This window comes from Phaethon aethereus (genome assembly GCF_964289735.1).
Source record: "Phaethon aethereus genome assembly, chromosome: 1".
Classification (NCBI taxonomy): Eukaryota; Metazoa; Chordata; class Aves; order Phaethontiformes; family Phaethontidae; genus Phaethon; species Phaethon aethereus.
In genome coordinates, this window is record NC_138575.1 from 28,312,383 (window position 1) to 28,340,087 (window position 27,705).

At 44.0% G+C, this 27,705-nt stretch overlaps 1 protein-coding gene across 2 annotated transcripts in view; it reads right to left on the bottom strand.

The window, feature by feature from the left end:
* Positions 1–27,705, bottom strand: part of CFTR (CF transmembrane conductance regulator) — a gene marked incomplete at its 3' end in the record, with an annotated part of 97,993 nt that overhangs the window by 5,579 nt on the left and 64,709 nt on the right. For both annotated transcript variants that reach the window (XM_082014296.1, XM_082014295.1), the window contains 4 exons: positions 27,348–27,575; positions 25,520–25,620; positions 18,402–18,644; positions 14,573–14,728 (listed from right to left, as the gene is read on the bottom strand). In XM_082014296.1, coding sequence (XP_081870422.1) covers positions 14,573–14,728; positions 18,402–18,644; positions 25,520–25,620; positions 27,348–27,575 — 728 coding nt within the window. The remainder of the gene's footprint in view (positions 1–14,572; positions 14,729–18,401; positions 18,645–25,519; positions 25,621–27,347; positions 27,576–27,705) is intronic.

The following is a 27,705-nucleotide window of genomic DNA, read 5'->3' on the forward strand; positions in this document are numbered from 1 at the left end:
TTTGTTCCAAAAAAAGTTATTTTAAAAACCCTTATGTTCAGTTTTTCACAATTGTCTTAATAAAAACTTACCCAATCTTGTCTGAAAAACAGTAAAAATCACATTTCAGCATTTTCAGGGTAAAAGATTCCCTGTATTTCCATTTTGGAATCAGCCTTTCAAAAACTGTTTTTGATTCTTTATTATGTAAAACATATTCAAACAAAAAAAAAGATCACTGACCCAAAGCATGTGTTCCCACAATTTTGTTCTGAGACCAAAAAAACTCCTGTATATTTGTCAGTATTCAGGGACAGTGTCCTAGGTTGGTTTTCATCAGTTAATTTTCCTTTTTCTAATCAATTGTAGATTGACCAAGTATATATTAGCATCATTCTGTTACCTGACATTTCACCATGTCCCAGTCCTATCTCAAAAGAGGGTTTTTTTCTCTCTCTCTCACCATCACTGATATGTGACGCAGCATGACCCGATTCACAACTGTAGCAGCAACAACCTGCTCTTGTGTGAGGCTTCTCTGATTGATGCTACGGCCCATGCTCTCTCCCTGCTCTGTCCCACGCCTCCCTTCCATCACACAAGATGAAGAGGATGCACATTTCCTGGCACTGACAGCACATCCTTCTTGCACTCAAGTTTACTACTCGGTGCTGCATTTCTCATCAGTTTAGGCAAAAAGATTTAAGCGAACATCCCTTAGATACACGTTCTGTAGCTTGAAAAGCGATGACTCAGGCAAAATTAAATATTTGTTTAATCTCTTTTTACATGGGGTGGGCGTGTCAGATTCTGGTGGAAATGAGGTTCTTCAAGGGACACTGCGGTTGCACAACATTTTGTATGAGAGAAAACCAAGCTGTTGCTTTCTATGCTGCGAGGTACACCTACTGCTTTCAGCAGGGAGAACTTGCTCTCAAAGAATGTAAAAGTGCCTTGTTGAGAAATACAACTATTTGCTTGCTCTTTCCTTGTACATACAGAACAAATACCAAGAGGAAAGATTTGAGACAATTATTTTTTTCTCTTTTGTCTTCCTAAAGAAAATATTTATTTAGAGAAAAATGTGTTGAAATGCCAGTGATCCACAGCCACATATAATTTCTTGGAGTCTTGGTAGCTAGACACCACCAAAAGCAGTGAAGGAGTAGCTGTACCAGCAGAAAATGGCTGACAGAATATACTTATTAAGTACTTTCCCAGAGTTTGGCCAGTCTACCACAATTTCCATCTGACCTAACCTGGGAACTTGGCATTCTTTCATCAGATTTCGAAGTGATTTATATACACATTTACATTAATAATTTAATCATGATTAATTAAAAGTTTAAACACGGCAGAGGAAAATAAATTACATTAATTAATTTGCTGAATTAGGAGACGTAAGCCATTGCCAATAACTTATTTGGTGTAAGAGAGAAGGAAGTACCTGATTCAAGAGACCAGAGGAGAAAAGCAGCAGCACCGTGATGCCCTGCAGTCAGTGAGGTGGATTTAAGTGTGATGATACCTTCAGCTCACTGCCAGCAACACACTGACCGAGCCACAGTGGGGGCACCAGCACACACAGCCAGAAGTCATTGAAGCACTTCTGGCAGAGACTAGGGGAAAGAATAGACTCTTTCCTGTATAATTAGCTACCTGGACTTGTGCAAAGTATTTGACATTGTCCCACACAATATACATGTCTCTAAATTGGAGAGACATGGATGGGACAGATGGACCACTTGGTGGATAGGGAATTGGCTGGATGGTTGCACTCAAAGAGTTGCGGTCAACGGCCTGATGTCCAAGTGGAGACCAGTGACAAGTGGTGTTCCTCTGGGGTCGGTATTGGGACTGGCGCTGTTTAACATCTTTGTCGGCGACATGGACCGTGGGATTGAGTGCAGCCTCAGCAAGTTTGCAGACGACATCAAGCTGTGTGGTGCAATCACATGCTGGAGGGAAAGAAGGGATGCCATCCAGAGGGACCTTGACAGGCTTGAGAGGTGGTCCCATGAAGCCCACCTCTGGGTCCAAAGAAGTTCAAAGAATGTAACATCGTGAAATTTAACAAGGCCAAGTGCAAGGTCCTGCACCTGGGTTGGGGCAACCCCCAGTATCAGTACAGGCTGGGGGATGAAGGGATTGAGAGCAGCCCTGCCAAGAAGGACTTGGGCAAGTTGGTTCATGAAAAGCTCAACATGACCTGGCAACACACACCTGCAGCCCAGAAAGCCAACTGTATCCTCGGCTGCATCAAAAGTGTGTCTATCAGGTCAAGGGAGGTGATTCTGCCCCTCTACTCCACTCTGGTGAAACCCCACCTGGAGTACTGTGTCCAGCTCTGGAGCCCTCAGCACAGGACAGACATGGACCTGTTGGAGCGGGTCCAGAGGAGGGCCACGAAGATGATCAGAGGGCTGCAACACCTCTCCTATGAGGACACGCTGAGAGAGTTGGGGTTGTTCAGCCTGGAGAAGAGAAGGCTCTGGGGAGACCTTATTGCAGCCTTCCAGTACTTAAAGGGGGCTTAGAATAAAGATGGGGACAGACTTTTTAAGCAGGGCCTGTAATGATAGGACAAGGGGTGATGGTTTTAAACTAAAAGAGGGCAGGTTTCAACTAGATATAAGGAAGAAATTCTTCACTATGAGGGTGGTGAGGCACTGGAACAGGTTGCCCAGAGCAGTTGTGGATGCCCCATCCCTGGAAGTGTTCAAGGCCAGGCTGGATGGAGCTTTGAGCAACCTGGTCTAGTGGAAGGTGTCCCTGCCCATGGCAGGGGGTTTGGAACTAGATGGTCTTTAGGGTCTGTTCCAACCCAAACCACTCTACGATTCTATGATTCTATGATTGTTAATAACAATGAATGCTTCAGTGAAGAACAGCACAGCCCTTTTCCCATGCCCTGCACTGGTTAGGTGGTGTGAGCAGGGCAACTTATTTGCAGCAGGATTAGATTCTTCCAAGTAGTGGGTGCGGTGGGAATAATAACACTGTGGAAACAGTATTAGATGTGGGTTTGTTCACACTTTGAGCACCATACATTCAACTAATGGAATAGGTATTTTCATTTCTCAGTGGTAAAGAATAGTGAACTGAACAAACCAGTTTTAAAGAAGATAGGGCTGAATAACATTCCTGCTGAAGTGCAGCAGGCAGAGAAATAAAGGGAACTACTTTTTTCAGAAACTGCTGTTATTCCTAATAACTGTGCTTTCAAGAAGCAGGGCACTAAAAGCAAGCTATTCCCAAAAGTATTTTTTTTTCTCCACAAGGTAAATATTTCATTGTCCTGAATTCTGGTACTTCTCTCCCCATTTCAACACCTCCTTCCTCCCAGTTCATTAGAAACCACATAGGGGTTACATGAGTAAATATTACATGAGTCACATGGGCAGTTTAGAGTCCACTTAAAAAGAAGCAGAAAAAAAACCCCCAAAATTCTTAAAATCTAGAAGTCTAAAGCGAAAAAACCCACAAGTGAATCCCACGGACTTATGTGTTTTTATAAATATGGAAGAAGTAGAAATAAGGAGAGCATTGGAAGAAGGAATGGATGGCTGGGGAGACAGGCAGCAAATCTGGAACCATTTCCTTCTTAGGCACTTGTTCAAATTCACCCAGGATGATAATGGGTGTGATCATACAACAAATAGTTTCTCAAACCTGACATCCACCCACAAGCAACACACTCAGGAATATAAACATGGTCATGTTTATGTTCTGGCCACCCCAAATATTGTAAATCAACCACTCTGAAAGGCATTAATCCCCCTCAGTGTCTAGAGCCTCTGCATATCGATTACGGTGTGGGATATACCCATCTTGTGGTGATAAGCTTCCTAAGCGATTTAAGTGTCATGTGGAGAACCAAGACCCTGGCGTACCCTAAGCAAAGGCATACAGAAGAGTAAAGGATCAGTTGACAAGAGGCTGCTAAGGAGTGAGAGTATCCTGGCTGTGAGTAGCTGCTGTTGCAATGAAAGACAACCCACGTGCAGGTCCTCATCAAGACCCATGGACCCTTGTTCCCATACACCCCCAGGGCTGGAGAACAAATGCAACATCAGCTGGAACCAGACAACAGCTCCACACACAGAGAAGTTAGAGTAACAACAATATGACCTCTAAGTCGCCTCCTCCACTTTGTATATATTTTGGCAACAGTATCAACATGAAAGAAAATCAAATTGCTATGTGAATGCTTTGGTATTAGGTGCAGAGTTAAAGGTTTTGTTTTCATAAGTGTTCTTAAGGAACTTTACATTGACATTAAAATATTTACAGACAAGAATAAGAACATGAGAGCAATGAAGACCTTCTGCAAGTTTTTGGGGACCAGTTCTGTAACATTCTCCCCTGAAGATGCTAAAACCTCCGCCTCCCATAGAGGTCACTGATAAACACAAGTGCTGTGCTCCTGGCAACACTGAACCCAGGATGCAGAAAACAACCTATATACTTGTATTGGTTTGTGTGGCAAAGTTTTGGTAGCAGGGGGGCTGCAGGGGTGGCTTCTGTGAGAAGCTGCTAGAGGCTTCCCCTGTGTCTGACAGAGCCAAGGCCAGCTGTCTCCAAGAGGGACCCACCAGTGGCCAAGGCCGAGCCCACCAGCAATGGTGGCAGCACCTCTGGGGTAACAGAGTTAAGAAGCGGGGAAAGAAAACTGTGCAATTGCAGCCGGAGAGAGGAGTGAGAACCTCTGAGAGAAACAGCTCTGCAGACACCCAGGTCAGAGCAGAAGGTGCTCTGGTCAGGCAGGAGGGGCTCCAGGCGCCGGAGCAGAGGTTCCCCGGCAGCCCCTGGGGAAGCCCATGGGGAGGCCGGCTGTGCCCCTGCAGCCATGGAGCTCCACAGGGGAGCAGATTTCCACCCGCACCCGGGGAGGGCCCCATGCTGGCGCAGGGGGATGCCGGAAGGAGGCCGTGACCCCGTGGGAAGCCCACGCTGGAGCAGGCTCCTGGCAGGACATGTGGTCCTGTGGAGAGAGGAGCCCAGGCTGGAGTAAGTTTGCTGGCAGGACTTGTGACCCCATGGGGGACCCAGGCTGGAGCAGTTTGTGAAGAATTGCAGCCCGTGGGAAGACTCACATTGGAGAAATTCATGGAGGACTGTCTCCCATGGGAGGGACCCCACGCTGGAGCAGACAAGAGTGTGAGTCCTTCCCCTGAGGAGGAAGGAGCAGCAGAAAACATGTGATGAACTGACCACAACCTCCATTGCCCATCCCTCTGCACCACTCGGAGAGAGGAGGTAGAGAAAAATGGGAGTGAAGTTAGATCCCAGGAAGAAGGGAGGGGTGGGGGGAAAATGTTTTAAGATTTGGTTTTAGTTCTCATTGCCCTACTCTGATTTGATTGGTAATAAATAAAATTACGTTTTCCCCAAGTTAAGTCTGTTTTGCCCATGATGGTAATTAGTAAATGATCTCTCTGTCCTTATCTTGACCCACAAACTTTTCATCATATTTTCTCTCCCCTGTCCATCTGAGAAGGGGAGTGATAGAGCAGCTCTGGTGGTCCCCTGGTGTCCAGCCAGGGTCAACCCAGCACAATACTGCCCGAAATGAGCATGGGGGGTTGTTAATTCATGTCCCCAGGTGCTCTGTGCCTGGGTCTGGTGCAGCAGATGCTCCCTGGGTATGGTGATGCTGACTCGTTTTGATGCCCTGCAGGAACGCAGCCCCTGCGGGACCCTCTGCAGGATCACCTCTGGGGAGCGGCGCTGCTCAGCAGGCTGCACTGTGCCCGAGTGCCCTGGCACGCCACAGAACAACCACCCCTGCGACCTCTGAAAACAAACAGCCCTCAAGGGTATGAGAAGCAATGAAACACTGCTGGAGACAGACAGTCAGGAGACAGACAGATACAATTAACAAAGTGAGAGAGCTACTGAAATTGGAACTACAAAGATAAAAGTTGCAAAATTTCACTTCCTAATTAAAATAAAGGAGGAAAAGTTTTGATTATATTTTCTGGCAGCTGGCAGTCCTATAAACTGTAGTAATCTCGTTCTCCATGCTAAGCTTGATTTTAACTCCATACAGCGTGTTTATATGTAGAAAACGGTGTGAGATCACACCAGAAGTCATCCCCTTACTTTGAGCTAGCAGCACCTTATGGGTCTCGGGTTTCTCATTTATTTTAATGGAAAATTGGCTGCAGGTCTCCTGTTCTCCATTCAAAGCCAAATTTCTGAAGGCATTTTATCAATTAGACTCCATTAAATATTTCAGGACACAATGTACATGAGGACCTGTACGCAAAAGGGCTTCAGTGTGTTGAAGCCAGATGCAGCTGGATGTCCTCACCCTGGAAATGTGGTGGGGAAACTCTTGCAGAAGCAGCATCAGAAAGGACTGCCCAGCAAGATGGGTGGATGGGCTGTGATTATACTTCAAACAGCCTGTTATCGCTGGATAATTACTTTGCATGAGAATGACAAACATCCTGTAGGAGCAGTGCTGTGGTCAGGCTGTGCTTCAACAGTGCCAGCATGTGAGGAGCTACAGGAAGGAACTTCCTTATGGGTGCTCCAGGAAACGTGTTTTATATGATTTACCGCTTCACACCACTGCAACGTGCTGACAGCTGGATTTGAGATACTGAAAGGAACAGGTTTTTGCCTTTGCTTCGGCTCAGTGTGATCCCTGACCACCTCACAGGCCATTCCCACATCGCCTGCGTGGAGGAGACGGCGGTGTGTTAGGACGCTGTGTGTGTTACACAGGTGCGCATCAATAAGGTTCCCACAGAGGAAAAGCACTTCTTTTCTTCTGAATTTGGAAATTTAGGGATAAGGAAGAGAAGGAGAGTGTTGGGAAGTTTTCATGAAGAAGCATGCCTCAGGTAGAGCTCCGTTCTCCTTTTGTTAGCGAAGCCTCTCCTGGAGATGGCGAATATCCAATATCCTCGGAAGCCACCGAGGCGAAGGGCTACGGAGCGAAGGATCGCGCCGGGGGAGTCTTCCCGAGGCGGCCAAACCGCGAAGGCGGCAGCACAGGGAGCGAGAGAGTGCCCCAACTTCCCCCCCCGACCCCCGGCCGGCGGAGCGGGCTCCTGACGAGCGGCAGCTCTGACTCAGCGTGGGCGGGGCCCAGGGCGGCGGCGGCCAAAACCCCTCGGCTACAAGAGCAGCCCCCGGGAGCGCGAGCGACCCGGAGCGCGGCGAACAGGGCGTGGCACGTCAGGAGGGCGTGGCGCGTCAGTTCGCGCGGGCAGGGCGTGCAGGGGAGGCGTGCGGGCGGGGTACAGTACAAGTGGCCATCGTGCTCCCAGAGGAGGCTCAGCCATGGTCGCCACTCGGCTGAAAACCGGGGCCAGAAAGAATGTGGCGACACAGACAGAGCTCCCGCTCAGGCACGCGGCTGTCCAAGTATCCGGCTGCAGAGAGTGCCTGAGCCTGTCGGTTGTCCCAGAGACCGACGGGGACACTACCTGCGTGCGGTGCGACCAGGTCAGCGACCTGCTCAGCCTGGTGGCAGAGCTGAAAGAGGAAGTGGAGAGGCTGAGGAGCATTAGGGAGTGTGAGAGGGAGATAGATTGGTGGAGCCACTCCCTGGCGGCCCTGAGGCAGGGGCAGCTGGTGGAGGCTCCACAAGCAGCAGGAGATCCCCTGTCCTCTTGCTGCCGGGCAGAAGGAGAGGACCTAAGAGATGAGGGGAAATGGAAGCAGGTCCCTCCTCAGAGAGGTCGGCGAATTCCCTCCCGGCCTCCCTCACCGTCCCAGCTGCCCTTACACAACAGGTATGGGGCTCTGGAACATGAGGGACAGGAACATGAGGACCCTGACGAAGGTCCGTCCGAGGGGGTGCCTAGGGTGAGTCAACGAGCCCCACGCATCAAGACGTCCTTAGTTAAGAAAAAGAGGAGGGTGATTGTTGTAGGTGATTCCCTCCTAAGGGGTACAGAGGGCCCAATATGTCGACCAGACCCAACTCACAGGGAAGTCTGCTGCCTCCCTGGGGCCTGGGTGAGAGACATCACCAGAAAACTCCCTGGTCTGGTTCGGCCCACTGATTACTACCCGCTGTTGGTCCTGCAGGTTGGCAACGATGAGGTTGCACTAAGAAGCCCGAAGGCAGTCAAAAAGGACTTGAGAGCACTGGGGCGACTGGTCAATGGAGCGGGAGCACAGGTAGTGTTTTCGTCAATCCCTTCAGTGACAGGGAAGAACGCTGAAAGGAACAGGAAAGCACACCTGATCAACACGTGGCTCAGGGGCTGGTGCCGTCGTCAGAATTTTGGGTTTTTTGACCACGGGGCGGTTTACACGGCACCAGGTCTCCTCGCAAATGATGGAGTGCAACTGACGCCGAGGGGAAAAAGGATTCTTGCTCATGAGCTGGCAGGCCTCATTGAGAGGGCTTTAAACTAGAATTGGAGGGGGGAGGGGCTAAAACCGGGCTCACTAGAGTTGAACCTAGGGGTAGGTTCAACGTGCCAGAGTTGAAATCGATAGCCCGGCTCAGGTGCATCTACACCAATGCACGCAGCATGGGCACCAAACAGGAGGAGCTGGAAGCCATTGTGCAGCGCGACAGCTATGACGTAGTTGCCATCACAGAAACATGGTGGGATGCTTCTCATGACTGGAGTGCTGCAATGGATGGCTATAAGCTCTTCCGAAGGGATAGAATGGGAAGGAGAGGCGGTGGGGTGGCTCTGTATGTTAGGGAGTGTTTTGATTGCATAGAAATCGAAGATTGTGAAGACCAAGTAGAGTGCTTGTGGGTAAGGATGAGGGGGAAGGCCAATGAGGCAGACATCCTGCTGGGAGTCTGTTACAGGCCACCCAACCAGGATGAAGAGACAGATGAGACATTCTATAAGCGACTGGCGGAGGTCTCGCATTCGCTGGCCCTTGTTCTTGTGGGGGACTTCAACCTACCGGACATCTGCTGGAAGTATAACACAGCAGAGAGGAAACAGTCTAGGAGGTTCCTGGAGTGTGTGGAGGATAACTTCCTGATGCAGCTGGTGAGTGAGCCCACCAGGGGAGGTGCCTTGCTGGACCTGCTGTTTACAAACAGAGAAGGACTGGTGAGAGATGTCGTGGTCGGAGGCTGTCTTGGGCTTAGCGACCACGACATGATAGAATTCTCAGTTGTGAGTGAAGTAAGGAGAGGACTCAGCAAAACTGCTATCATGGACTTCCGGAGGGCAGACTTTGGCCTGTTCAGGTCACTGGTTGAGAGAGTCCCTTGGGAGACAGTCCTGAAGGACAAAGGGGTCCAGGAAGGCTGGACAGCCTTCAAGAAGGAAATCTTAAAGGCGCAGCAGCAGGCGGTCCCCATGTGCCGTAAGAAGAGCTGGCGGGGAAGGCGACCGGCCTGGCTGAACAGGGAGATTTTGCTGGGACTCAGGGAAAAGAGGAGAGTTTATCACCTCTGGAAGAAGGGGCAGGCAACTCATGAAGAGTACAAGGATCTCGTTAGGTCAAGCAGGGACAAAATTAGAAAGGCAAAAGCCCAGCTAGAGCTCAGTCTGGCCACAGTCGTAAAGGATAATAAAAAATGTTTTTACAAATATATTAACAACAAAAAGAGAGGCAAGGAGAATCTCCATCCCCTGCTGGATATGGCGGGGAACATTGTCTCCAAGGATGAGGACAAGGCTGAGGTACTTAATGCCTTCTTCGCCTCAGTCTTTAATAGCCACTCCAGGTATCCACAGGATATTCAGCCCCCTGAGCTGGAAGACGGGGATGGAGAGCACAAAGTATTCCTCATAATCCAGGAGGAAGCAGTCAAGGACATGCTAAGCCACCTGGACACCCACAAGTCTATGGGCCCTGATAGGATCCACCCAAGAGTACTGAGAGAGCTGGCGGAGGAGCTTGCCAAGCCACTCTCCATCGTTTATCAGCAGTCCTGGTTAACAGGGGAGGTCCCAGAAGACTGGAGGCTTGCCAATGTGACGCCCGTCTACAAGAAAGGCCGGAAGGAGGATCCTGGGAACTACAGGCCTGTCAGCCTGACCTCTGTTCCAGGGAAGATTATGGAGCGGTTGGTTTTGAGAGTGCTCACAGGGCATCTGCAGGACAGCCAAAGGATCAGGCCCAGCCAGCATGGGTTCATGAAAGGCAGGTCCTGCTTGACCAACCTGATCTCCTTCTATGACGAGGTGACCCGCCTAGTGGATGAGGGAAAGGCAGTGGACGTTGTCTACCTGGACTTTAGTAAAGCCTTTGACAGCGTCTCCCACAGCATTCTCCTGGAGAAACTGGCGGCTCGTGGCTTAGATGGGTTTACTCTTCGCTGGGTGAGGAACTGGTTGGATGGCCGAGCCCAGAGAGTTGTGGTGAATGGCGTTAAATCCGGCTAGCAGCCGGTCACGAGTGGTGTTCCCCAGGGCTCGGTTCTGGGACCAGTCTTGTTCAATATCTTTATAGATGATCTGGATGAGGGAATTGAGTGCTCCCTCAGTAAGTTTGCAGATGACACCAAGTTGGGTGGGAGTGTTGATCTGCTGGAGGGTAGGAGGGCTCTGCAGAGGGATCTGGACAGGCTGGATCGATGGGCAGAGGCCAACTGTATGAGGTTTAATAAGGCCAAGTGCAGGGTCCTGCACTTTGGCCACAACAACCCCATGCAATGCTACAGGCTTGGGGAGGAGTGGCTGGAGAGCAGCCCGGCGGAAAGGGACCTGGGGGTGCTGGTTGACAGCCGGCTGAATATGAGCCGGCAGTGTGCCCAGGTGGCCAAGAAGGCCAACAGCGCCCTGGCCTGTATCAGGAATAGTGTGGCCAGCAGGAGTAGGGAAGTGATTGTGCCCCTGTACTCGGCACTGGTGAGGCCGCACCTTGAATACTGTGTTCAGTTTTGGGCCCCTCACTACAAGAAGGACGTTGAGGTGCTGGAGCGTGTCCAGAGAAGGGCAACGAAGCTGGTGAGGGGTCTGGAGCACAAGTCTTATGAGGAGCGGCTGAGGGAACTGGGGTTGTTTAGTCTGGAGAAGAGGAGGCCGAGGGGAGACCTTATCGCTCTCTACAACTACCTGAAAGGGGGTTGTGGCGATGAGGGTGTTGGTCTCTTCTCCCAAGTAACTAGTGATAGGACAAGAGGAAATGGCCTCAAGTTGCGCCAGGGGAGGTTTAGATTGGATATTAGGAAAAATTTCTTCACTGAGAGGGTGGTCAGGCATTGGAACAGGCTGCCCAGGGAGGTGGTAGAGTCGCCATCCCTGGAAGTGTTCAAAAAACGTGTGGATGTGGTGCTTCAGGACATGGTTTAGGGGACATGGTGGTTCTGGATTAATGGTTGGACTTGATGATCTTAAAGGTCCTTTCCAACCTAGTGATTCTGTGTTTCTGTGTGTTGCTGTAGGCCAGCTTCCCAGGAAAGGAAAAGCAACTTTTTTTTCCCATTCTGAAGCTGTGGGTGAACAGCAAAGAACAAAAGGCTCCTTTTCTTTTGCTGGGAAAGGCAGGGTGGCATATACAATTTCTCTTCCCTGCTGGGAAGGTGCTGCTGACAACTTCATTTCGTTCTGAATGTGGGAACTTTTGAAGCATAATGTGCAGTTCTTTGTCCAGGCTTTGGGACAGGAGCTGCAGCTGAAGCACACAAACAAGCTGGCAACTCCCATAACCTTCCAGAGAATGGAGGGCTGGGATTTTTTGGCACTGATCTATGTATCGGGGACTTCCAAAATGAACTAAATGTGTAATTTTAACAATGAACTAACAATGTACCCACTAGCAGAAGGGCAAGTTACATTGCTCGTGTAATAAACACCTCACACATTTGCTGACAGCTGCAGAATGATGTTTTCTATACCATTAGTGACTGTATAGTCAGTACTCAGCTATGAGAACTACTAGTCATATTTTTCACTGGGACAAGGGGGCTACTTGTTACCAAGCATTCAGTTTTCTCCTCAGTCCATGCATTCCCAAGGACAACTGGAGATGGAAAGCAGAAACCCTGCTGGGCAACCACATCCCAAAGGAAGAAAGGTCTGAGAGCAAAAGGATGACTATGGGATAGACAGGGAAGCACCTTCCAATACAGAAAGTTATACTTGGCTGCATAGCTGTATCAGGAAAATTTCCCAATGGAGACATCACTTATACTGGCAAAAGCATCCTTCATCCTATACATCCATCCTTTGGAGGACAGCTGTATAACATATCTGTCCTCCAAACTAAACAGAATTCGCAGTTCTCTGCACAGCTACCTCGATCTGAAGGGGTGACTTTTTTTCATGGTTACAACCAACAATCATGCTGCAGAACTGAACCAGCAATAAAGAAATAAAAGTTTACAGGAATAGATAGATGTGAAAATGCTGAAGAGAGGACAGAAAGGGTGATGACGGTCAGCTATCAAAGGGCAGCTTGCCAAGTAAGCCTCAGCTCAGCAGGCAGTGTGTGACCAACCAGGCTGTCAGTAGAGCTCAGGCAAGAAACAAATCCAACCAGTGGACTCACCACTGCTCTCTTGGTTCTGTTTTGTTGGGGGTGTAACTTGGCAGTGAAGAAAGGGTCTGTTCTGGCAAGGTCAAAAGGCTAAAAAATTGCTGCCTTTGAGGAAATTTTGGATCATGATTGTGGAAATGCACAGAGAGGAGAGAGTTGTGCCTTCTTTGCATGCCTACTTTAAATGAATGCCACTCAGGCTACTGTGGGATAACATTTTTGAAAGGGAAGCTATCACAACTCAAAACTGATCATAAAGTAGAAAAATTAAATTTTGAGTCCCTCTTGTATTTGCAAAATCAAAGCCATTTTGTTTCCAGCATGAGCATTTCAGCATCTTTCACCAGCTACCAAAGCCAAGACAGTACCATCAGGAACAGCTCGGTCAGAGTTAGTTCCCAACTCCACGACAATGAAATAGATCAGGAGAGATTATAGTGACTGAGTGACAGTCATAAATAGTGACTTCACTACAATTAATTTAGTTTCTTGTGTTGTGGTAGAAAGCAGAATTTAGCCTATGTACCCAGCAGAGGGTGAAAGTGAAGACAGACCTCTGCTCTACTATGATGGTTATGGAAAAGAAAACCACTATTTTGAAAACGTAAACCTGACAAGCATATTTTTCAGTTAAATCAGCTGGCTGTTCCAGAGTCTCTCCAACTATTTTAAAGCACCTCATACAGTCAATGCACAACAGCGTTATACTACATATATGTTCATTGCAGCTCACCAGCTTTTTAAGACAGTAACCACTTCTTTAAGACAGTAGACTATCTGGAAACAAACCAATATGCACAAAAAGCAGCTGGCAACTCCTTTACTGTGGGGATGGGATGGAGGGAATAGCACAATAAGGGTTTGACAACTGATAGTCAAAAGGATATCCTTGGTCACCCTGGTTGACCAGGGTGACCAAGGATCAAACCATACTTACCAGTCTCCAGGGCCAGTAGCCACCCCTCAAGGATGGATACAGGTGGGACAGACTGCATGTCCCCTTGCAGTGTGGCAGGCTGATCTGCAGCTGATCAGCCTCTGCCTTCTGATACCACAAGTGAGTCATTGGTAAGATTGTAGTCAACTGTTACTTGAATTATTCTGCCACTCACAAGATTTCCAAAGGAATGAACATTGCTATGGAAAATACTGTGTATGTTTAGTAGCTGAAGAACTATCCAGTGTATAACTTTCAAAGAAGAGGAGGCCAATATGTGTTATTCCTGTATCAGTGGTGTTGGAAAGGACTGACAGCTTTCAACAACAAAATACAAAACATGGCATTAAAATTTTGCAGTTCATTGCATCAGTTTTCATTCCTACCTTTACAGTGAGTGATCACTTTTTAATGTTACTGCATGCAGCCAATAATTTCATTTTTGAGACAGATAATCCAGAGCTGTAACTAATGTAGGACACTGGTCCAGTGGGGAGACATTGGCAAGGGACTCAGAAGCCCTAGGTTTAATTGTTTGCTCCTCAGACTATTTTTCTTGTTCCAGTTATTTGATAGTATTAGGGTGCCTAAACCCACCTAAGGAGCTGCTTCCTTTTTCCATCTCTGATTTGGTATTACTTCCCATATGCCAAGACTCCTGCAAGCATAAATAACATGAAGTGCTCCTTTACACATGCACCATGACACAGTAATGAGAAGTGACAGCTAGAAAAGTGATAAGTCCAAGCTGGGGATCAGCTAGCAGTCTAGTAAAATATGACAAAAGCACTAATTCTGCTACTGGCTTGTCAGGGAAAACAGGAAATATATAGTATTCACATGAAGGCTTTAGAAAAAAGTAGCTGAGAACGCCACTGATTGATTGTATTTTTTCAGGTGGCACTATCTTATTTTGAATCAACATACAAACTGTTTCAGAGGTGCAGGAGTAAGCAGGCTATGAACATTTCTGTTTGAGTGTGCTGTACCTTCCCATTTCTAGAAGAGTTCTTGTGGGTGACATAGAAACCCTCAAAAAGTAGAGTTTGCTGCAAATCATTGCATCCATCCATACATCCATCCTTCCCACTCCCCTTTCCACAAAATCTTTATGTTTTGTTTCTGTTTCTTACCACAAAACAACCAACTTCCAACTTCAAGGTAACTATGCACATATGGATATAGAATCAATGAAAATAAAGGCACACAAATATACAGCCATCTCATTACCTGAGGAATCACTCCAAATGCCTTTCTCCATTGCTGCACACTGACTGTGTTCCAGGAGACTCCATCAATCTGGATATCCCCTTCTGTATTCAGCAGTCTTAAAAATGCAAACAGTAAAGTACTTTTTCCTGAACCAGTTCTTCCTAAAAGGCCCACCTGCAACACAAATCATAAAAGCAAACACTTAATACCGCTCACATATTAACCACAGACCAAGGCACAAACACTTAGAAATCTCAGCAGTGGAGAACAATTCAAATGGATCTCAACAGCACAGTAAATGTCATTCATTTGGGATGATAAAAGCCTACAGCAATGGCTGAACAAAACACGGGCCAGACGCTTCTTTCTTTTGCTAGAATTAATTAAGATGAAAAATCTGTTGGTCTACCCTTAGCTGAAGAACAGAAATATTATCTTGTACTGATTAGTCCAGCTCTTTGGCCTTTTCCCTCTCTTTTGCTGTGAAGCCCACTTCAGCAAAAGCCCATGCAGCAGAAAAAAAAACCAAGTAGGGGGTGCACTTGAATCACACTACTAAGCTATTCCATTTCCATATAATTGAAAATGGAGGGCCTAACTCTGATGAGACCATGAATTTGTAGTGGGGCAGCCTGGGCCTGAGGCAGTGGTCCCACCATGCCATTGCCCACCCCCAAGCGGCAATGCAAGGCCTCAACCTCCCCAGCTGGTGCTGCCTTTCCCTGCCTCTTAGGTGAGAAGAAACATAATACACAGGAGTTTTTTAAGTGTTGCGTTTCTCTTGTAGGATTGCACCGACCTGTTGCTGGAACCAGCAATATCTCCAGTAACCACCAGAAAATGCTGACGTACTGCCTTTTCCAACAGCTGGATTTTACACAGCTAATGAAGTCCTGTCTGAGCATGGGCTGCTTTTGTAGGGCAACAATATACATGTGAAGGTAAAGAAAATGAAGAAAGGGATTCTTCCTGCTGCCTAGCATCCTTTCTGTAATAGTGCCTCAGGCCTCCAAACCAGAGCAGCAGTGAACGCCATGTTGCGCTGACCCAATCTATTGATTAGGTAGATTTGTATTCCAAACTACAAAAAGGGTGTGTGAGAAGACCCAGAGAACTACAGACCTTTTAGTCCAACTTCAGTCCCTGGAAAAATTATGGAGAAGATCATACTGCATACTCTTGAAAGGTATTTAAAGAATAATGCAATCATCAGGCACAGTCAACATGGATTCACAAAAGGAAAGTTCTGTTTAACAAATTTGATAACCTTCTATAAGGTCACCTGCCTTAGTGTATGAAGGGAAGGTGGTGGATGTAGTTTTTCTGGATTTTAGTAAGGCCTTTGATACTGTCCCTCACAACATCCTTCTGGACAAGTTGTCCAACTGTGGGATGAGCAGGTTCACAGTGCGCTGGGTGAAGAACTGCCTGGGGGGCAGAGCTCAAAGGGTTGCAGTGAATGGGGCTACACCTGGCTGGCAACCGGTTACCGGTGGTGTTCCTCAGGGCTCAATGCTAGGGCCAGTTCTGTTCAGTATATTTATCAACGACCTGGATGCAGTAGTTGAATGCACCATTAGCAAGTTTGCTGATGATACCAAGCTGGAGGTGCTGCTGACTCTCTTGAGGGTCAAGAGGCCTTGCAGAGGGATCTAGGTAGACTGGAGCACTGGGCTATAATTAATGGAACAAAATATAACAAGTCAAAATGCTGGATTCTGCACCTAGAACAGAGTAACGCTGGGCACAAGTATAAATGGGGAGAGGAGTGGCTGGAGAGCAGCCCTGCAGAAAGGGATCTGGGGGTGCTGGTTGACAGAAGTCAGCACTATGCCCTGGCAGCCAAGAGGGCAAACCACATCCCGGGCTGCATCAAACACAGCATAACCAGCTGGTCAAAAGAGGTGGTTGTCCCGTTGTATTCACCGTTGGTGCAGCCTCACCCGGAGTACTGTGCGCAGTGCTGGGCCCCACCATTTAAGAAGGATGTGAAGGTCCTTGGATACATCCAGAGGAGGGCAACAAAGCTGGTGAAAGGGCTGGAAGGCACGTCCTATGAGGAACAGCTAAGGACTTTGGGCTTGTCTAGTTTGGAGAAAAGGAGGCTGAGGGGCAACCTCATTGCTCTCTACAGCTTCCTGGGGAGGGGAAGGGGAGATGGAGGTGCTGATCTCTTCTCCCTGGTATCCAGTGATAGGGCACGTGGGAATGGTTCAAAGCTGTGCCGGGGCGGGGGGTTAGACTGGACATTAGGAAGCATTTCTTTACTGAGAGAGTGGTCAAACACTGGAACGGGCTTCCTAGGGAGGTGGTCAAAGCCCAAAGCCTGTCAGAGTTTAAGAGACATTTGGACAATGCCCTTAATAACATGTTTTAACTTGGTCAGCCCTGAAGTGGTCAGGCAGTTGGACTAGATGGTCATTGTAGGTCCTTCCAACTGAAATAGTCTATTCTATTCTATTCTATTCTACCCCCTCAGCAGAGGAGAGCTCTCCCTTTTCCTGCATGTTTTAACACGTGCTTCCCTCTGGAGCAGAAAGAAATCCTCTCCAGTTTAATGAGCATGCTCCAATTCTGGAAATGCTACCTCTGAGTCCTGGGTTCATCACCGAAACTGAATCAAGTTCATAAATCACAGTCATTGAAAAAAGAATCTTTGTTTAAATTGCTCTGCCCCCTCTCTGTACAGTACAAAAGTATCTTTCATTTTCCATACTCCATTGCTTCAAGGGATTTTCCAGGAAGTAAATCCACCAGACTGCAGTGGCACCCGCACCTCCATGCTCCAGGAATCACAGGTGGCTCTCTTCCAAAGGCAGAGTGGTTTTCGGATGGTGCTACAGAAACTCAGACCCCTGGTTTCAAAATTTTGGTGCCCTTGAACTCAGTAGATGAAACATTGAGTTCATGTAAACCAAGACTGATCTACCAAACCTGGCAGAGTCTGGTGCTATCCAAACTAGGAGTGAAGAGCTGCCTCATGGCAAGGCCAGGGATCTGTCACTGAACCTGTTTTTTCATCTACATGGGAGAGTTAAAATCTCCTCTTCATCCACATGGCTTCAGCTCAAGAAATCATGCGAGCCTTTCTTCCCACTATACCGAGGACAGTCCTTCACCATGAACTTAAAACAAAGTGTTAAACCTCTGCCTACTTGCTCTCCTGAAACCAAAGCTCTTTCTTGAACGTAACCCTAAACACACATGAAGATTAATTAGAGGTTTGTCAGTCTTCTAAAGAATAGAGCTGTTTATGGTTTGTTATATAATAATTCAGGGTGGCATTAGAGCCCTCATCGAACGGGTGAGACAGCACCTCCACCCTCCGGCTGCTAGAGCCAGCGGTGCGTTACCCTTGGCACAGCAGCCGGCATTCTTTCATGCCCTGCTCCACCTGGGTCAGGCTGCCCCCAGCACCTGCGCTCACCAGCAAGCTTCCCTCTCCCCAGGAGGAGAAGGCAAACGACTTCAGTCGCGGGAATACAACTTGGGGAACTGCTGCACACGTATTTTAGCGGTATATTCTGCTCCTCATGGCCAGCAAACATCCCCACTGTGCTTCATTGAGGTGTAAATAGCCTCAAGATTTCAGGAAAAACTGAGGCAGATTTTCCTTGCCTTTTTTTTTTTTTATTTGTAGCCAATTAATCCTACAGATGAGCTCTTTTTAAGATGAGACACAAGACATTTCTGTTCTTCAGGTGCTTTAGATGATTGTTTTGTGACAATTTCAGTTACAAAGCCTTACTGAACTCCACCTACGCTTTAGTCAGAATAGGTTTATAATGACACTTCTATAGTTAAGCTTAATAGAAGTCAGATCAAACACAACAAAACAGTGTCTCACCCTCTGTCCTGAACTTATTGAAAAAGAAATGTTTTCTAACACAGCAGCTCCTCCTTCACCATATTTGGCTGTAAGGTCCTTCACAGTCATTTGGCCCCCAGATGGCCAGTTCTTCTCTTCCTTCGCATGCCTGTTTTCAATTACAAGGGCATCTGAAAGCTGGTTATTCTTCTGTGGCTTAATGTTTTTCATCTCTTCTGTTGGCATGTCAATGAATTTAAATATTCGTCCGACAGACCGCATCTAGGAATCAAAACAAACAGTATTCTAACTGTAATTAATACTTAGCTATCAAAACAAATGAAATCAAATTATTCCTAATTCCTAGCCAGAACAGTGAGTCTCTTTTCTGTGTAAGTTATACTATGATATAATTTTCAAAGGTAGCATACTAATTATCTAGAGCTCTAGATTCTATTGCTCTTGTACTACTGACATTGGCCCAACATGTGATTCCACTTGCTTTCATTTTTAAATGGACACAATAGTTCCTTCTACCTTTAAAAATGTATTTTGAAAACTGTAGATGACCCATATTTATGAAAACAAGGTATGATCATCAAAGCAATCTTGAAGTCTTCAACTCCTTCCTCCTCTAGGGGGTTGCCCAACCCAAAAACTGAAGTTCTGTGATTTGATCTCCAAAGATCAGCAGACTGTGTGGAATTTGAAAGATGTAAAGCAGTAGCATCAAGTAAAGAGCAACAATCATCAGACATTAACATCTGAGTATTTATGAGAAATTACCTATAGTTTTTACCAAAAAATTAGTAGGAAGTCCTATGATAATTAATTTTATATCTGTAATTATATATTAGGTGAAATAATCAAGTTCTGTAGTTCATGAACTTCAGAAAGAAGTTGCTAGTAGCAGTCTTGGTGAATTTTCAAAGGAGCATGGGACTATAAGGGATCCACTTTTTTTTTGTTTGTTTTAAATGGGTCAAGGGTCAATTAATAAATAGTTAATTCATGTCCTTCACCAGAATGTCACTGCTCAGAAAACATATTTTTTAAGCCTACAGACCAGTTTGTTCTTGTAAATTAAGTAATTTTAAATTCTAATTCTTTTTTCCTAGCTGCTTTCACCATTAATTTATGGAGAGCTACCTTATATCCAGCCACCCTTTGTTCTTCAGGACTAAAGAAAATCCAGGTTTAAGCCTCTTTCTTAACATATGTTCTCCTTCTCCAAACATCTCAGTTCAAATTAATCTTTCCTGTCTGACCAGAACGTACACAGGACATTGTACAAAGGCATTGATACTTTCTCATCTATATTAGGAATATCTCGATTAACACATCCTAGGATCATATGCTGTTTCTTCACAGTCATATCTTATAGTCATTCTCCGATCAAGCAGTGGTCAGACAAGCTTTCCTCCATCTCGGCAAATTCTAACAGAGGAGACCCTTACTTACAATAGAGGTTATTCTTAGCAATCCCTAAATTCAAGCCTACACTTTGGCTACTGAAATCAATTTTATATCAGCCATTTGAGGTCACCTAATACCATTCAGCTCCCAGTATCCCTCATGCTAACACTGCCTTTCAGTTTTGTGCCTTTGGCAGATTTCTTCAACACCTTTTTTTTTCTTTGCTGAGAGCATTAGAAAAAGATTAAAACAAGCTCAGTCACAAATCTAATCTTTGTTGAGTAGCCTCCCTACAGCTTAATACTTACAGCTTAATGCCGTTTCCTTTCTGTCCAACTCATTAACTAGTTTACAGTTCTGGTAATAATCCTGATCTCCTTCATTTATATAATATCTGAAATAGAGCCACAGCCATTGCTTTCCTGAAGACAAATGAGATCTACTGCACTACTTTTGTCTGGAAAATAAATCATCAGACACAGTTATGAGGTTAGTCTGACACAACCCTAATGTCAGCAAACCTGAGTGAATTCACTCTGTTAAGTAGTGCATCTCTGATTACTTCTGCTGCCATCAGACTAACAAACTGATGGTGGCATCAATGACTTCCCACTTCTCCTTCTTAACCAAAAGCAACGGTTTTTATTTTAACACCTGCCACCACCACTGCCAGCTTGGTGCATGCACTTGAAGTGGCCATTACCAGATGTCCAGCTTCTTAGACAATTCCTCCTGAACCTAAGGATGGGATGTCTGGTCCCACCTGGTCTGCATGCGTGGGCTTGGCATTGTTCCAGCCCAGTTTCACATGTTTAATTGAAATGCCCCACTGCAGAACTCAATCACGTTTAGTCGAAGATCCTGATTTTAGATGGACTGAGTCACGGGTGGTGTATGTGTCCCTCCATGGACTGTACAGGAAATTTAGGGAGACCAAGCTTCAGTTACATGCATACAGCTAGGCTGCTTTTTGCATGTAATTTCCACCTTAGATACTGTAAATCCCATTTCTACTTTCATTTACAACTCCCCAGATTAAACACTGTCCTTTTACTGAAAACTGAGATCAAGTATTCATCCAGAATTTGGGCCATTTGTAAGTCTAACTGATTTTGTCAGGTCTCTCTTCTCTGTTTGCTTCTTGACCTCCAAGGCATAGATCGTTTTGGTTAACTAATCCATTCTGCGGAAGCTGTAATTGCTAATATACTTTTGGAGAATGTTGTTCATCTTGGTAGTCCTAGAGTCTCCAAAGTTTCCTACTGTTTTTCTCCTGCTATGCAGGAAACTAATTTCAGCCCCTCACTTGAAGAAGATATGACCTTAGTCTACATTCAGGTCCCTAAGCACCTTAGTCCAACTAACTTAATTAACTACATTCCTCATTTTACCAAAATTTGACTTTTGCAAACAAGAAGAGTAAAGTATAAAAGAGTGTCAATTTCTATTGGTCAGAAATTATTTAGCAAAATAAATAAATAAACAGATAGCTACCTTCATAGCTACTGCATCCAGTGGAGTATCTGGGCCTTATTATTAGCATTCTACTTGATACGTTCTTCTTCTACTTGATACATTAGCATTCCTTCCTCCTTTTCTATCCAGATTGAAATACTGTTAGGTGGATTTTCCATGTGGAAGCAAATGCATTTATAATGCAAGGAAATACTGGGGTAATTGCTTACATCTCAGCATCTTGAAAAAAACTGTGATGAGCTTTGAGAAGCATGCTAACACCCAACCCTGTCCATTCCATCTCAACCCCTCTGCAAGATGGAAAGGCACAGTCATCATCATGTTGATACATGAATGGCATCTCATTTTGGTGATACAAACAGGAAGACCTTGGACCAGACTGACAATTTCCTTCCTGTCTGACTGCCTTTAGTAAATCCCTAATGATGAGGGATTGCTAAACAATGAGCTCCATGCGTTTATTTTAATCGGTGTTTGATGGTACATTTGTTTTCAGAAATCTTATCTTTTTAGAAATATCACTGCTTCAGAAACGAAGGTCTGTCTTGGCTTCATCAAGACCTGCAAACTTCTGTGCAGACAAGGATTCCCTATAATTGCCCAAGAGATCCTACCATTATACACTAGCTAAAATCTGCTATGAAGCCAGCTGGACAAAGAGCCTTCCCTTACAACAGAAAATTTCATCTCTGTCCCAGCTCCTCTGACAGATTTATCAGTCACATCACATATGCAGATATTTTAGACAGCTTAATACTTTAAATGAATTCAGAAGGATGCTTTCCTGGTTCTGTAATTTGCATTATGATTTAGATCTGGGCAGAATGTAGCATAAATGTCAGTAACATTCTACAAAGATATCCATTCTTCCTTTCACAGGTAGAAATCTTCTGTCATTCATAATGACAGGTATAGTGTAGGTGACAGCAAGTTTCTTATGCTTTATTCCCATCAGCAATGTGCCTGCTATACTCACATTCTCTAACTAATGCTTTAGAATAAAGGAATATATTTACTACTTTCATCTAAAAATGTCTAGAGGATAATACACTATTTTTAGCCTTGCCTAATTTTATTTTACTGAGATTTTAATAACATTGCAAATTCTCTAATTTACTTTCTCATTAATATCACTTAAACTCTTCTTAATGTTGAAGGAGAATTCATAATATAATTATGCAACATATGTTTCCAGAAAGTGGAAGAAGTAATTCTTTTACAAGTAATCTAATACAATTAATTTCATCAGCCCCTATGTTCTCTGCTGCTAGAAAGAGAGCAGTTACCCTCTCCAGACCAGACACACATAGTATTCAATGACCATGTTGCAAGACATCACCTCCTCAAAAACATGCTGTCTGGAAAGCACAGTGTGCAACTGGGAGATCCTATGAGAGGTTGGCCCAACGGCTCATGTTGTCAAAAACCCCTGTGCACTAAGTCACAGCAAAAACTGGGTCAATGCAGGCAGACCATACGGTTTTACTGAGGTTTCACATCTTCTGCTGTTGTATTTTGGGTGCATTTGCGGGACATATACTTCTCTTCCAAACTGCAAAAATGAAATCTTTAGTTCCTGTCAAACTTGTACTGATTTTTTTGCTCTTTCTCACACTGCTTTGCAGGCAAAAAAGGAAATGTTCTAACAGATTTTTCTTGACTCTGTTCCCTTCCAGATGACCAACACCTCATTTTGAGAATTGTCATTCTGATGCAGATTTTACAGTCAAGTATTCAGTCTATTTAAACTTTGGAAATTAACAGTGTTCTCAGATTTTCTGCTGCCAGTAGTAAAAAGCATATTAAGAACATGTCCTAGTTAAAAAAAAATACCAGTTGAACAGGTGAAATTGCATGGAAAAACAAAATAATGAAAACCAGCTGTAAAAGCACCATTATTTTTCACAATCCTACTTTTTTCTTTGGTCCTCTTCTCTACTGCATAATACTTTAATTCTTCACCATCCCTGATGTACAGAGTGGGGCACTGTGAGGTGTGGTTTTAATATCTCTTTGGGGCATTCTTCTTATACCTCTTACATAAGGAATCTTGGCAAAAGTAAAAGCATGGCATTTTCTCTTTCCCTCATAAAAGGAATTGCGCTTCCCAGTTATAGTGCTGCTACTGCAGGATACACATCAGTGAAGGAGGAGGTTATAAAGCATTAAAACAGTCCACTGGGACTAGCCAATGCTTATCTGTGAAAGCAGCACTTACTGAAAAACTTATCTTCTATTTCCTTATGAAGGAAAAAAATTAAAAATACTACAAGACTGCCTGGAGGGATAAGAAAAAGACTGAAAACCAGCTAAAGGGATATTAGTAGAAATGATCAAAGTGAAAAGATAAATGTAGCCTAACTGGTATCTTTAACTGAAACAATGGATAGCTGTCAGAGTGACCACATATGTTTTTTTAAAAAACACAAAAACAGAGCCGATAAAGTATCAGGACTATAGAGAATGAAATGCCAAAATCATTATGGGGTATTAAAAGACAATGGGGATTTTTCAGTTAATGTCAAGCCAGTTCAAGAGAAGTTGCTTCAAAGGGAATAATTGCATATGTAAAAACAAAATCCAGCCTAGAAACATTTCGCCAATATGTATGCCAGTGTCACAGAAAACTCAAGAAGGAGATTGTGTGGAATAAAGTCAAATTTGCCACCCACCCATCTGTTTGGCCAGCATTTCTTCCGGTACATTTTTTCCTTCTTCACGTGATCCTGCTTCCCTATTCTCCTGCCTTCCTGTCCTTTTCCTTGCATTATTGCTAATAGATGACATTTTAACATCAATATATTTGAAAAAAGGGGAAGTTCTTCTTTACAAAAACACTAGTGTGTCCAGCACCCTCTGAATCCTACAGTAAGACTTTCTGTTGCTCTCGTGAAACACCTTCAGTTTGTATTAAGCCGTGTAGTATGTGCAAATTATTCTTATACAGATTGTTACACTTAAAAAGATCACATTATGCCTTACAGGGCTAAGATGGAGTTTACAGATGAGAGCTGATTGAATGTTGTTGTCGCTGTCATGCCTTACCAACGGCACGTTTTACTTCATTATGAGTCACACAACTGCTGTTCGGCGTGTCTTGCAGTTACAGCAAATGTGTCCCTGAGTGGCAGTCAGCTTTCTGGACTATCACCAGTGACACACGTAAACAATAGATTAGATGTTGTAAGTGGTTAATTCCCAGTTTTGGGGGTCTTAAGGATTTTCTTCAGGATGAGTCTGGTTGAATCACTTATTTTAAAAAAAAAAAAAGTCAAACTGGCAAATATTCTTTCCCTGTCACTGTCTGTGCCAAGTTTTTTTTTTAAACAATAACTCATTTCAGCGAATCAGAATTTAATGATCTCCAAGATCTGCTGTAAAAACTGTCTGTTTTCCAATACTGAAATAGTTGACTTGAGAAGCTAATTTAGGGTTCACAGAAGGTATGACTGGATGTGGGAGATGCTTTTTTCTCAGAATTTTTTTTTTTTGTTTGTAAGACTACTGTATTTTGTTACAACAATTCCATCTAAAATAAATCCTAGAATGCCTGAAGTTTAAACAGAGAAGTAACTATTACATTTAAAAATAACACCTAAGATTTTCATACATTTAAGCTAAAGTATGATGAAAACTGCAAGAACAAACATTTTTTTATGAGTCTCCCATCTGCTTCTCATTTCTCAACAAATAGGTGATGATGAGTTAACCTTGTGAAATACTTTGTTTAAAGCCAATCCCAACTAATGGACTAACTACACAAATTAAAGGGGTAAACATGTACGACTCCAAAGCCTTATCTCAGCGGTTATTTTAAACAAAACCAGAGAAAGACCACCAGGGAAGTCTAGGACAGTTTTTTAAATCACTACTGATTTTGCATGGAAGGAGCTCAAAAACATCCATCATGATCTGCTGTGCAAAGCCCTTAAGTAGACCAAGTAACATATATTATGTACCTTGGTAAGATACATAACAAAACAACTCCAAGCCTTTTTGAAGTTTTCCCATGCTACAACTGCAACCTGAATCCTGAAATGCAATTATTTGCTGTTGTCTATTCTCGTCCAGGGAAATTTTTCGTCATAAAAAACCTTAGTTTGTGCTGTGCCAAAGCCAGTAGGTTACTATGAAAGGTATGAGGTGAACTTTTCTGACACATCTGCCTGATATCCAACTCTGAAAGTAACTCACGGAACATCCATAATCAAGAAAATAAGGGAATTCCTCAAAAGAAAGCACAGCACAGTGCATTTTATGCTTACCAAACTATCCACATCTATGCTTGAGTTTACTGCCCACTGCAAGGTTCCCATGATGTTCATAGCTAAAGTAAGAATAATGCCAACGCTACCTGGTCCATCACCTGCAGAGAGAAAAACACATTCAATTTATATGCAAATAAAAAGCTAATAGAAATCAGAAAATTAGCAAGTGTATCTTAAAATACATATTCACATTCTCTCCTTTTTTATTTCATGGAGAAAACATGGGTTTGTTAATTACACAAAGGACTGAGAGCTTAATGATCAGTTGAACACTTGGCTTTGGCACTGAATTCACTAGAAACCGAACTTGGTTTGGAAGAAGAAAAAATTAAATTTTGGTACTTAAGCTGTGAACGGAATCAGGCCTTTGCAATCTTGATTTCAATTTCCTTTTTTCAACACATATGAATCTGTAAAATGACTCTTATCTGACTGGAACATCTCAGCTAACAACTTTAAGATTCAAAATAGTTGCACTGGTTTACAATTTTATTTCTTCAACAAATAGAGGACATGTTCTTCTTACTGTTCCACAAAGATGCAGATATAAATTCTCTTGCTTTAATCTGCTGTTCCAGGGATTTTCCTTTATGAGTTCATACAGCACAACATAAGCATTTAGACTGCCCTACTGCTGATTTTTAATCTCACTATGTGTTAAATGGAATTAAGAATTTAAGCCAAATGCCTTTCTATGATGTCTCCATTTCTTCTACAGGTTTCTTCAACAAACTTCTTCCTGTTTTGCTTATAGATACCTTGTTATCATGGTAATTATAGATGTACTGGGAAAATAGAAATAGAGGATAACATGTCATACACAATACAATATTTGATAAAATGTACACTTTTATATAAGCCCTTTTCAGCACTGAAGTACGATGAAATGAAATTTGGATATTATTAGAACCAAAAACCTCCTTCACAAAATCAGCAAATTCTTGTTCATTGGCAACTATAGTATTGAAATTGTATCCAGATCCTGCACACAAAGTTCAGCGTAAAATTTATGAGAGGGAGACTAATGCCTGAGACTCAAAATAAAAAAATATACATAACAAAAGCATAGAGTGAATACAACTGTATTTGAAGTAATCCATAGCTAAACCTACTGAATTATTCCAACATTTCGGGGACATTCACTTCCTATTCTCTGCTTGTGGGAGACCGGCTATGGCTGGCCAACCACGGGCAGCATTTCAAATACAAGTAAGATTGTAAGGTATAGAGTCATTCTCATTCATGTACTGGGCTTACTAGGAGCAGTGAGCCATTTTTAAGGGGAATTTGAATGGAATTTGCAAAACTTCATCTTGGAAAATGGGTCAGTGAGTTGGGAATTGGAGAACTGGATGACTATTTCTGCTATTAGTGTGGCTTTAGGAGATCATTAAAATGTTGCATGTCTTACCTGTTTGCAAATGAGAGGAACATTAACCTCTATTTGCTAAAAAACTTTGAGCTACACAGATAATAATCAACATCCAAGCTTTTCACTACACTGACATGGTTACATTAATGTGGTTTAAAACACATGAGATTACTTTTACAGCAATTACAATCAAGAAAAGGAAAGTGTTGCCCCTTCAGATATTATTTTCAGATTAATCCCTTTAATGAGTCTTCTACAAGATCAGATTGCAGATAATATTGGTGTAATTTCTGTTTTAATTAAATTGTGTTTACTATTACGACATACTTAAATCGGTGACTCCAATTTATGCTAGATTTTGCAACTGTTTATTTCCCTCAGAAGTTTCTAAAGCTGAGCTGTTAAAGAGAAGCAGAAGACTTCCATTTCAGTACGCCAATAAAGTTACTGTACCTGTAGTTATGATAGAGATGAATGCCACAGCCACAAAAAAGACAACAAAAATCATTTCTATCCTCATCTGGAACCAGCGCAGCGTTGACAGGTAGAGGAACCAGTTTGCTGTGTGTAGGTTCAGGGCTTTGTGAAATAAGGTCTCAAAATACGGCTGCCGCCCAAAAGCTCTCAGTGTCCACAGCCCTTTTAAGCTCGTAACAAGATGGGTGAATATTGGACTCCGAGCTGTAAAGTGTTTAAATTAGAAACATCATAAACACTCTTAAGCAAATACCTTTGATATAATGCAAATACTCAGCCCTATGCTCTAACCCACAGCTGTATAACTATTGCCAGTGTTTAATTTACAGATGTT